The 12218-nt window shown below is 41.9% G+C and overlaps 2 protein-coding genes across 3 annotated transcripts in view; one reads left to right on the forward strand and one right to left on the reverse strand.

Annotated features, from left to right (window-relative positions):
• Nucleotides 1-1757: 1757 nt before the first annotated feature.
• On the reverse strand, nucleotides 1758-11122 carry CLK1 (CDC like kinase 1). Of its 2 annotated transcripts, XM_014829205.3 has the most exons (13): nucleotides 10772-11122; nucleotides 9307-9467; nucleotides 8770-8998; nucleotides 7662-7752; nucleotides 7184-7250; nucleotides 5809-5925; nucleotides 5554-5720; nucleotides 4445-4539; nucleotides 4222-4351; nucleotides 3049-3131; nucleotides 2622-2701; nucleotides 2256-2346; nucleotides 1758-2135 (listed from the first exon to the last, which is right to left on the reverse strand). In XM_014829205.3, the coding sequence occupies exons 1-13, from the start codon at nucleotides 11120-11122 to the stop codon at nucleotides 1992-1994; spliced, it is 1806 nt and encodes a 601-aa protein (XP_014684691.2). In that variant the 3' UTR covers nucleotides 1758-1991. The 2 variants fall into 2 exon arrangements, with proteins under 2 accessions (XP_014684691.2, XP_070364460.1); XM_070508359.1 differs by lacking the exon at nucleotides 7662-7752 and having other exon boundaries at nucleotides 10772-10911.
• An 832-nt stretch (nucleotides 11123-11954) lies between these two features.
• Nucleotides 11955-12218, forward strand: part of NIF3L1 (NGG1 interacting factor 3 like 1) — a 29194-nt gene continuing 28930 nt past the window's right edge. The window contains exon 1 of the mRNA XM_070508363.1: nucleotides 11955-12094. The gene's annotated coding sequence lies outside the window, so the exon portion shown is untranslated. The remainder of the gene's footprint in view (nucleotides 12095-12218) is intronic.

Genomic DNA, 12218 nt, shown 5'->3' on the forward strand with positions numbered 1-12218 from the left:
GTTTACAGCAGCTTTATTCCTAATTGTCAAAACTTGGAAGCAATCAAGTCATCCTTTAGTAGGTGAGTGGATAAACTGTGGGATATCCAGACAACGCAATAGTGACTCACCACTAAGAGAAACGAGCTAGAAAGTTAAGAAGACACGGAGAAACCTTAAACACACATTATTTAATAAGCCAATCTGAACAGGATACACAGGGTATGATTCCAATTATACGACATTCCGGACAAGGCATTAGATTGGATTACATAAACCTTAAAGGGCCTGTATTTTCTTAGACTTAAGAGAGACTGTTCCAGGGGCTGGCCCCGTGGCCGAGTGGTTAAGTTCGCATGCTCTGCTGCAGGCGGCCCAGTGTTTCGTTGGTTCGAATCCTGGGTGCGGACATGGCACTGCTCATCAAACCACGCTGAGGCAGTGTCCCACATGCCACAACTAGAAGGACCCACAACGAAGAATATACAACTATGTACCGGGGGGGCTTTGGGGAGGAAAAAAAGGAAAAAATAAAATCTTTAAAAAAAAAAAGTGTGTTCCAGGCTTTGAGGCTTATCCTCTTAAGTGGTGTCCTAGAGCCAATTTGCTAACATTCCATTGGCCAAAGAAAGTCACAGCAGTTGCCAGAGGTTGGGGGCAGAAGGATGAATACGTAACGCAGTTTTTTGGGGGCATTGAAAACAGTATTCTAGAATGATGGATTCATGTCATTATTCACTTATCCAAACCCATTGAATACAAAACACCAAAAGTGAAGCCGAACGTAGTCTAGGGACTTGGGGTAATTACATCAACGCAGGTTCAGGTTCATCAATTTTAACAAATGTACCCTCTGGTAAGGAATATTAATAATGGGACAGGCTATGCATGTGTCAGGGCAAGAAGGAGTCATGCCTCACAATGGGGACACATTCTGAGAAATGCATTGCTAGGCAATTTTGTCATCATGCAAACATCAGAGTGTACTTTGACAAACCTAGATGGTACAGCGTACTACACACCTAGGCTTTATGCTGTTAGTCATGTGTCACATGTAAGGACATTTCAGTCAACGACGAACCACATATACAACGGTGGTCCCAGAAGATCAATACTATATAGCCTAGTTGTGTAGTAGGCTATGCCATCTAGATAGCATAACTTTAAATCTCTCGGACCACCACTGTATACGCAGTCTATCGTTGACCAAAATGTCACTATGCAGCATATGACTGCCTATCAGAAATCTTTGCACCTTCCTCTCAATTTTGCAGGGAACTTACAACTAAGCAAAACCTTAAAAAAAAAACAAAAACCAGACTATATAGTCATAAATGGATCAACCTATAGATGAAACCATAGACAAAAAACTGACTTACTATACTACTTAATAATTCAGACTTGGCTGCAGAGGATTCTAGAAGCTTCTCTGTCACTCACTCATTATCAGTCCTGAAGGAACACAGGACCTTAAGCCATATGCAGAATCCCATTCATGGTGGAGACAAGAAAGCAGCAGTATTAACTATGAACAGGAATGCCGGGAGAACGAAATCATCTTGACTTATCTCTACTTCTTTGTATCCTGTAAATCAGTTTCATTAGACTTGGTTTAGAGAAGGAAGGCCTAAGTCCCAAAGTTGGCAATCCCTAAAATGGAAATGCCACAGTATTTCCGAAGCCATAAGGAAACCTCCAAGAGGAGAAATATATTTTCATTTTTTAAAGTGACAGAGGTACAAAGAAAAATGGTGCTAAAATCAAACTGCAGATTCATGTTAATTTCATAAACACAAAAAATTTATTCTGAAGAAATCATTTTATACATTAATTACTGAAAAATGTTCATTACTTTACTTAGCTATTTACTTAACAAATCAAATGATTTAAGCAAAACAAACACGGCAATACAAAAATGTTAAATTTACAAAAGCTGTACAAAATAACTTAATACTTAAAAACTAGACTGATACAGTCTATAAGATCTCTTCAAGAGCTGTACAATTATACATCTATATAGTTTTTTTTAGAGGATAAAAGAAAGGATGCTTTAAGGCTTCTTTGAGAGTAATCCTTTTAGCTGGATCATATTCCAACATTTGCTCAATGAGGTCAAAGAGCAGCTCATGTTCAGCATCTTGAGAAAGCATAAATTCCTGAAAAGAAAAGAAATAGTCATCAGCCTTTTCTACTGCCACAATTATAATTCTATTTCTCCACCATGAAAAGACGGGTAGCTCAAAGTTTTGATCATTTAAGCAAAGACCCAGGCTTACCTTCAGAGGCTTACAGCGCCTTGAAACATATCTCCCAGCAGAACTATGTTCATCCCAGTCCAATCGGTCATGATGGAAATATTTACGTTTCCTAAGAGTAAGTCAATATCCACTCATGTTTATAATGTTGACAATACAAACTTAAACATCTAGCAAAGGTGAATGGCTTCACCAATTATACTTTTAAAGCTCAAAGATAAACACGTTTTTAGAGATTTAAAAGGCAGCCTAGAGACAGTTACTGGGTTCCCAGCAAGGTAATGTGCTACTTAAGCTTAGCCTGACTGACTTCATTTTATAAAGTTCTAATCAGAAGACGTGATCAAGTGGTACTAAGGATGGCACTTATTCTTAAATAATACATACCTGGTTTTCTGTATCATATGTTTTGGTAAAGGTCCAAGAATCCTTTCCATCATTGCTAAGTGCTCCTTACTATCATGTGTCTAAAATAATAAAGAAAACTTATTAACCAACTTTACTTGCACATTATGCCTTGTACTCATGTAACATAGCTGCTAGACTTCTAGTCCATAGATGATGAGAGGTCACAAGGAAAATGATCACAAAAAAAGGCATACTTTCAGCACACTACAGCTACAATGAAGAATGCTAAGGCCTACAGAAGCTCACTAATGATTTCCTTGAATGAACAAAGATAATATACTTATTGCTTTAGACTTATCTACAACTAACAGTGTATCATGGGGGGAAGGGGGCGAAACTACCCAAATGCGGACACTTTGCATTAAAAGCATTCATAACACCACTGAAACAGATCACTGTCACTTACTGGAAATACTGTAAACCCAAGGTAGTATTCTATAAGAATACATCCAATACTCCAGACATCACATGGTTGGGACCATCCTAGGGCTGCAAAACAAAACAAACTGTTAGGGGAAAAAAATCCTCAATATTTCTTAAAGACATTTAAAAAAAATATATAATTTGAAGTTTGAGCTAGGAAGATCCTGAAGGAATCACTCAATCCAAGATTAAAAGTAATATAATAGCAGAGTATGTAACAGTTAGGGCTCTGATGACATCTAGTTTAGAGTTCCAACTCTGGCTCACCTCTTTCCTCACTAATGATTTGGGCAAAAACATTTGTTTTTCATGAGCCTCAATTTTCTAACCTGCAAAACAGGAGCTATCTACACCATGCAAGGACTGACTGACATGGAAAGTGTCTGGGATATAAAAAGCACTAAACATTTGTTTTAACACCCCACCAGAGGGGCCGGCCCTGTGGCCGAGTGGTTAAGTTTGCACGCTCTGCTTTGGTGGCCCAGGGTTTCGCTGGTTCACATCCTGGGCACAGACATGACACTGCTCATCAACCCATGCTGAGGCGGTGTCCCACATGCCACAACTAGAAGGACCCACAACTAAAAATACACAACTATATACCAGGGGGCTTTGGGGAGAAAAAGGAAAAATAAAATCTTTAAAACCCCACTACATATTACAAACGTGCAAACTGAATTCCAGAAAGGTTGGGCCGGCCTGGTGGTGCAGCGGTTAAGCTCGCACATTCCGCTTCTTGGCGGCCCAGGGTGTGCCGGTTCGGATCCCAGGTGCGGACATGGCACTGCTTGGCAAAAGCCATGCTGTGCTAAGCATCCCACATATAAAGTAGAGGAAATTGGCATGGATGTTAGCTCAGGACCAGTCTTCCTCAGCAAAAAGAGGAGGATTGGCAGCAGTTAGCTCAGGGCTAATCTTCCTCAAAAAAACAAAAACCAAAAACAAAAAAACCCCCAGAAAGGTCAAACTACTACCTACTCAAAGTCCCAGAGCTATCTGGAATAAAAGCTTAAAATCTTTAATGTGTTTTACACTAACCCATTAAGAGGAAAAAGACAAAAAGTCCCACAAATAAGACTTAAAACTACAAATAAATTTTCAAGTCAGCTTCAATAAAGATATACAGGTTTCCCAAGCACAACTAAGAAATACTTACCTAAAATAACTTCAGGTGCCCTATAATGTCTTGTAGAGACCAAGGTACTGTGATGTTCATCATCATATGTTGCACTGCCGAAATCTACAACTTTAATATCTGGATTTATTAAGGTACGTTCATCACGTTTCTGAAAATTATAAATGATGGTTAATTAGGCATAATATTAAGATGATATGAAATATTCATTTGAAATTATGAAGATAATACATCAAAGACATACCATTTTGGGATTATAAGCCTCTGTGTAATCAGATTGCACAAATAAGATGTTTTCAGGCTTTAAGTCTGTGTGAGTCAACTTATTACTGTGCAGAACTGAGAATGAAACAGAAAAAATTGCTGTAATCTGAAAATCAAAAGCCAAAAACTTAACCAAACCCAAAAGCCCTATAATAAAAAGCCTCTCTGATGCCTTTTCCACATGTCCAAGTAAGTGGTCAACATTCAAATAGCCTGCTAGAAAACCACCAGGTACTAAAATCCAATACCCTCCTTAAAAAAATTAGTCCAATGACAGCTATTGCTTAAAAACTGAAGAAAGAAATACCTTTCTCTTATGAAGCTAAAATTTGCCATTCCTTAATTTTAACCCAGTGGTTCTGGGTTAATAATTTTAGGAATCAGAAAGGCTATAGTTGGGGCCAGCCGGGTGGCGCAGCAGTTAAGTGTGCACGTTCTGCTTCACAGCCCAGGGTTTGCCAGTTCGATTCCCGGGTTTGGACATGGCACCACTTAGCAAGCCATGCTGTGGCAGGCGTCCCACATACAAAGTAGAGGCCCGGATTTTAGCTCAGGGCCAGTCTTCCTCAGCAAAAAGAGGATTGGTGGCAGTTAGCTCAGGGCTAATCTTCCTCCCAAAAAAACAAACGAAAAAAGGCTATAGGTCTTCCACATGACAATATATTATTATATGCTGGACAACATATTATTTACTTAATAAAATGCAGTAAACTGACCAATAGCCTGTAATCAGCTACATCTTCCTCATGCCTACTCTTCAGTCAGGCTTCCAAGTCCTATTATTTTAGATTCCTTCTTTTCCTGAAAGATCCCTGTCAGTATGGCGTTCACTTAGTCTCAATAGGGGGCCAGCCCTGTGGCTGAGTGGTTAAGTTGCACACACTGCTTTGGTGGCCCAGGGTTTCGCCAGTCTGGATCCTGGGCGTGGACATAGCACTGCTCTTTGAGCAATGCTGAGGCAGCATCCCACATGCACAACTAGAAGGACCCAAAACTAAAATATACAACTAGGTACTGAGGGGCTTTGGGAAGAGGGAGAAAAAAATTAGCCTTAAACTGAAATTTCTGAAAGATAGGCTAAGTACTTACAATTCACAGACTTGCATATCTGATATGCCATCTTCCTAATATGGTCCAGTCGAAATGGCACAAAACCATTTTCTTTAATGAAATCATAGGTACTAAGTCCTAGCAGTTCAAACACAATGCAAATGTGACCATGATGCTCAAACCACTCCAACATCTGGACACAGCGGCTAGAAACATATGAAAAGTAACTGAGTACAGCTTTTCACAATTCAAATCTACCTGAGGCCATTTTCTAAGCTCTATTGTGATACTTACAATGTACTGCTGGGGTCTGTAGTATTTAAGTGTTCCAGAACTTGTATTTCTGAGCGAGCAGCTTCACAATATCTATCCACATTTTTAACTATTTTTACTGCTACATGTCTACCTCCCCTGTTACAGAGAATAAATCCAAGTTAAAAAGAAAAAAAAAAGACATCCAATTCCACTTTTCCAGCACTCTTCAAAATGTACTACTTCTACATTGACCCATCATGGTTGTTTTCTTGAATTTACAGTCTAGTACTCAGTTTGATCACATAGAAGTACTCTCTTCTAAATGCAACTCTATGTAAGCAACTAGAATGACCTTTGGGCACATGGTAAGGGTTGGTAATACACATACACGTTGAATGACACAAATTTCTTTCATCAGACCACCACTCACACGTATTATTTTTTGGTCCTTCAAGCAAACTACGTATCAACCGTTCTAACTTAAAAAGAATACTGGGATATTACCACCCCAATTTGCATTCCAAGTAAGATGCAAAACAAATGTACGTAAAGCAGTTTCTTCCTGTCACTAGCAAATATTCTACCAAATCTTCCTTTGGTCCAGGTTACCAAGAAAATTGGGATATGATGGGGTCATAATAAAGAACTCAAGCTCTCAGAACTTTATCAATCAAGAGTAGGAAGCACTCTCTAATAAGTCATTTAGAAAAGCTTTGCCATTACAAAGGAAAAAAAAATTCAACAGGGCAAAAAAGGGAAAGGCAAAATTTCTTGTACTATTTTAAATTTCAATCAGTAGTTTGAAGGTCACACATAAACTACCGTGAAGACTGCTTCAATATGTCTGGGATAAGCAAAACTCCAAAGACTCCTAATATAAAACCAAGGCTGAGAATCACTGAACTAGGAAAAAATTGATGGCCACAGCTCCTGCCCAGTAGGACAATGAAAGAATACTTTCTGAAACAAGATAATCTGTTCTCAGCTGAAAACTGGTATGACAGGCTACACACACTATTAATAGCTACTGCTTAAAAATACAAAGGGCTAGTACCTTTTACTGGGAGTTTCCTACATCCAAGTGAAAATCTCAAGCTAAAATGGTATGGTCATGCATTGCATAATGACAATTTGGTCAATGATGGACAGTATATATGATGGTGGCCCCATAAGATTAGTACCACGTAGCCTGTGTGCGTAGAAGGCTACATCATCTAGCTTTGTGTCAGTACACTATATAAAGTTCACACAATGATAAAATCGCTTAACACATTTCTCGGAACATATCCTCGTTGGTAAGTGACACATGACTGTATAACAATTTATCTAACTCATAGTCAGAACATAATCTAAAGCTAAATAAATTTTCTATATTGTTGACCTCCCAAGTGCAATCCTGCGCCAGAAAACTTACGCTTTATGATCAATGCACTCCACGACTTTTCCAAAAGCTCCTTCACCTAAAGTATCAACAATTTCATCTAAAAGAGAGAAATAAATCTCAGTCATACCAAGAAGTGGAAACAGTTTACTTATCATAATAAATGCTATCAATGCAGATTATTCTATTTGATGCTACAAATTTCTTTATCACTAGATATTTTATCGGTGAACACCATCAAAAAACATATATAACTATGTTTAGGTCTAATTTCATTCTTAAGCTAATTTCATTAACTTGATTTACTGTTTTGGAAGTTTTGCATAACAAACATTAAACTTCTAAAGAAAGCAAAAACACAATCCCCCCCCACCAAAAGAAATGGAAAAAACAAAATAAAACAGAACAGAAAAAACAGAGAAAGAAAAAGATTTCCAAATCCCTGAAATCTTAATCTATATATAGATTATGTTATCTGAAAAGTTAATAAGTGTTGAAAAATATTCTATACATCTTGCACTTAGTACGTCTCCACTCTGACAGATCAGGTGACCCTCCTCATCATCCTCTACACTCCTGGTTCTTTTCCTTCGGTGACTCTTCTGGAAACGTCAAGTGGGCGGCACCAAGATCATCCAGCCAATCAATATACCCGAGTGAATTCAGGGCAGAATACGAAATTCATTCAGCGGGGAGATATTCAGGCATTCAGATACACGCCAGGCCACAAACGGTTGGCAGGAGCAATTTCAAATTCAGTCCCCAGAAATTCACAGGGCACATAGTTTATGTTAACAGGAGAAAAACATGGCAAGGAACAGATTTTCAGATAAGATACTCAAAGTGGCAAGGCAACAAACATAATACAATTGTTTTTCTTTTTTAAAAAAAATGCTTAGTTGTATTCACTGAAACATAATTTTAAGTTTCTAGTGTCCTAATTTAATGTTGCAAAATTGTAGGATGTAGTATTTACTTGTCAAAGTGGCCAAATTAAGATTTCCTAGCTAATCTACGAAAACAAATTATCAAAACAGTAAATAAAATTAAAGTCCTAATTTTAGGGAGAAAAAGTTTCGGCATTTAATAACACTGTGGCATTTTAAATGTCATCTGAGCTGATCTGCAAATTAACACATAACCCATAATGTTCAAATATGTTAAGTGGTTTGTTTAGTGAAAAAAGGATTAGAGCATGCTTTGCGAGAACACAGGCATGCCTAATCCTCAATCATACAAAAATAAAATGTCTATTCTATTTTTGTGATAAGAGCTTCAATTTATCAAAACAAATCAGAAGTCTGGAAGTACCACAAAAAAATCTTTCAGAATATTTTGTAATCACTGCTCTAAACTAACCTAAATTAATTACTTTCACTCTTTCACTGGAATGACAATTAGCTGCCAACTAGTAATAAAATCTGTTATTACATAGCTAAACATGTATTCTATTTCAGGAATTTCCTATCAAATGCACAAACAGTGAAAAATCCTGCAAGTTAAAATTAGCATGACTTCATCTTAAACAAAACTTTCTCAAATGATCAAGCACAAATTCAACAGTTTTCCTGTTCCACATGGGAAATAAAATTTTCAAGATGTTTTAAAAGAGCTCATACCCCATGTGAATGATGACGTGAAGTACTGTGGTGAATCCTGTGTTTGCTTTTATAACTACTTCTTCCACTTCTACCAGAGGACTTGCTACTATGATTCTGATATCTGCTTTCATGGTCTCTATGGCGATGTCCAGGTTCACATCCTTGATTGTAGTCATTTCTGTATTCATCAATGTAGCGTCGACTGTGATAATCTTTCTCATTTAAGGATCTGCTTTCCAAATAATAGCTGGAAAAATTAAATATTTTCTCAATGCTCTATGTTAATACCAAATAGCCTCAAATTCTCAGTAAACCTCTCAAGACAGTAATCCTAGTAACATTTTATGCTTTCTCCACCAAAACACAAACAAACCCCACACGATTTTTATCAACCATTACAAGCCATCATTGGAAAAGGGAATGGTGATCAGGCTAAATTTTAATACTAGTTTTAATCATGAAAATGTATTGTTCCCTAGTTTTACTGAGATATAATCGACACAAAGCATTGTAGTGAAAACCTATTTTTATACTGAGACACTTTATGCTCCTTACCTATCAGATGTTTTAGAGTGATTATATTTGCAGCGCTTGTTCTCCCGGGCACTGCTGTGTGATCTCTTCCTTCTTTTATGACTGCTACTGCTCCTCCATTTTCCACAATCCCAATCTTTTTCATCCCAATCAGGACAATAAGTTCTTTTCGAGTGTCTCATCTACACAAAAGACATTTTTCTCAGTTAAATGCTGCCCCACGTGTCACTCTTCTTTGCAAATTCTCTCTAGTTGTGAAGTTTTAAATTCTTCTTTCAAATCGAAGTCCAAAAGTCAATGGTACCCTATCTGAAGTCACTGATAAACCCAGGATTGGGTTGCCCCATAACGTGAGCCTGACCTTTCGTCACAGACATTCCGCACTTTCCACGTCATGCTCGGATTTATTGCAAGAACTCGGGAAAAGTAAAAAAGGAGTGGGGGTGGAAATCCCAATTTATCAATTTTGGCAAAATCTTACTCCTTTCCTGCCAGCAGCACAAATTTACTACAGGTCCCCGTAACTCTCCCCATTTAAATGTGTCTCAGAAACCGGCCTCCAACTCATAAGCAATCACAGATGTTCTCCGCAACACAACCAACACTACATTTCTGTAAAGGAGGTCAATCGATCCAACTGCCAGAGCCTTCCACTGCACACAGCAAGCGACGAAGCAGCAGAAACACAACTACGGCCCCCCGGCCTGTGCGCACCAGGCCCCAGCGCGGACCGCGGGACACCGAGCCCCGCTAAGGGCAGGCTGACGCAGTTCGGGGGAGGGCGAGCCACCTTCCTCTCAGAAAGGCTTCGAACACAAACGCCCAACTTGGGAAGGACGTTACACAGACGCGGCGCCTCGCCGCCCGCGCCCACACTCGGAGGAGTCACAGCGTTCCAGCGGCTCCCCAGCCGCCCCACCCCGGGCGCGCAGCTCCTCCACACAACCGCCGGCCGCCCGACCCCGCCCGCGCGCCCGCTCAGCACCACCAGGGGAGACACCGCCAATTTCCCTCCACTCCTGAGGCTCCACCACACGACAGACGACACGGCCTTCCACCCGACCAACGCGCTCCGCCCTCCTCTGTCTCTGCAGCGAACACCCTTCCTCACGAGCGTGACTCACGCACATTCCAGAACCCAAGCAAACACCGCCCCCCGCCGCCATCTTACAGCGCGGCCGAGGCCGCCGCCGACAACATGGCGCCCGCGGAATGCCGTGGGCCTCCCCACCCCCAGGCAGGCGAAGGTCGGGAAGCTCCCCGCCCAGCCAGCACTGCCACCGTCCTCCGCCAGGGCGCCGCGGCGAAGGCACAGCGGAGCAGGGAGGACCAGCCGGCCGCCTCCGTGCAGCACGGGGGAACGGGGAAGGCGCCGTCAGGCCGGAGACAGCGGGGGGCAAACAAACCCGGAGACGGGCATCTCCGTGCGCTCTCGAGCCACAGAAAAACGGCCCCGACACCTATCCGGCTTCCTCCTGCGTCTTACCGTCTTGGCTAGAGAGCCCAAGCCGAAAGCGACAAAATTTGCAACGCGACCACGGAGAAGACGTGGCCACCCGCGACGAGCTCCGACAACAAAATGGAGCTGACAGCCGCAGCGTCGAGACTCTGCTCGAAAACACCGGTGACGCTGCGAGCGCGTCTCCGCCGAGGGGCGGGGCGAACAGCGCGTCCCCGCGGGAGGGGCTGGGACGGCGCGTGTGGGCGCCGAGTGCGCAGGCGCCGCGTCGGGAGCTGGCAGCCTGGAGGAGGACCGAGGAAGGGCCTCACGGCGGCCATGTTGGCTCGCTCTGAGAAAACACGTCAGGTAGTGGGGGGCAGCCTCGTCCCTGCCCATTAAAAGCCGTATTTGTGGACGCCAGAAACAAGAACAGCGAGGGAAGCAGGGTGCAAAATAGCCTGCGCCCGGATTGTAACTACTAAAAGGATGCTTAAAAAAATTATCTGCGTCAAATAGCCCCACGTAGTACTTGTCTGGATTTGGGCGTTCGCTAAGGGTCTGAGACGTATTTAAACTTAGTTAAGTCATTCTTGGCTGGGACCCACACGCACTGACGTTGGTTTGGAAAGATTTTCCGAAAGTTTGAATTAAAAGTTTAATGAGTGAGCAGGAGCTGGACTCAGGAAGTCAGACGACGTTCCCTCCCTGGGGGGCCTGAGTGTTCAGGCCGAATAACTGCGCCCGGAGGAGCGGAGGGCGCGAGGACAAGACGAGCGTCGGGGAACAGCCTCTGAACGACGACAGTCGTCCGCCTGCGGTTTGACGGAACGAGGTGCCGATCCTGACCCCCGCGCCCCGCCCGCCTCCGTTTTGTCACTTGAAAAACATCCTCACTCGTTCCAGACTTAGTCGGAAGCACATAAAATTATCACCTATTACGATAAAGCATAATTTTACTGGTCATGTTTGCACAGGAGAACAACGCAGATAACCTGCCCTGTACAGATGCACAACGATTGTGGGGTAACGTGATGAGGAAAACACGTTCCCCAAATTCCTATGGTGGTTTGCATTTCTTAAGCCCCTTAAAGGATTTGAAAGTGCTTGAAACCATTAATACCTAAATCCTTACATCGAGGCCAGGATCACTAAATATAAGGTAAAAAGGGAGAAATTCGTCACAGTAACCCGGGAAATGGATAGCTGTTCAGGATGCAGTTAGCAGCACGTTTAATTAAGCAAACCTACGGAATCCCGGTCTCAGGAGGACGAAGCTACTGACCGTCACCTCGCAGCCCTGTGCATAGGTTCTCAGGGACCCTAACTACGGTGCACGAGATGGGCATCGCGCGTCTTCTGCTGTTACAGGTAAAGGCCGCGGTGGACGACTGTGTGCAGAGCAATTTAGGGGGTTTAAATAATTTCTTTAGGAGAGATCCCCACACTAAAATTACAGGATGAGTGACAATGAACGTTGAAAAAACGTTGTACA

Source organism: Equus asinus, chromosome 4, assembly GCF_041296235.1.
Source record: "Equus asinus isolate D_3611 breed Donkey chromosome 4, EquAss-T2T_v2, whole genome shotgun sequence".
Classification (NCBI taxonomy): domain Eukaryota; kingdom Metazoa; phylum Chordata; class Mammalia; order Perissodactyla; family Equidae; genus Equus; species Equus asinus.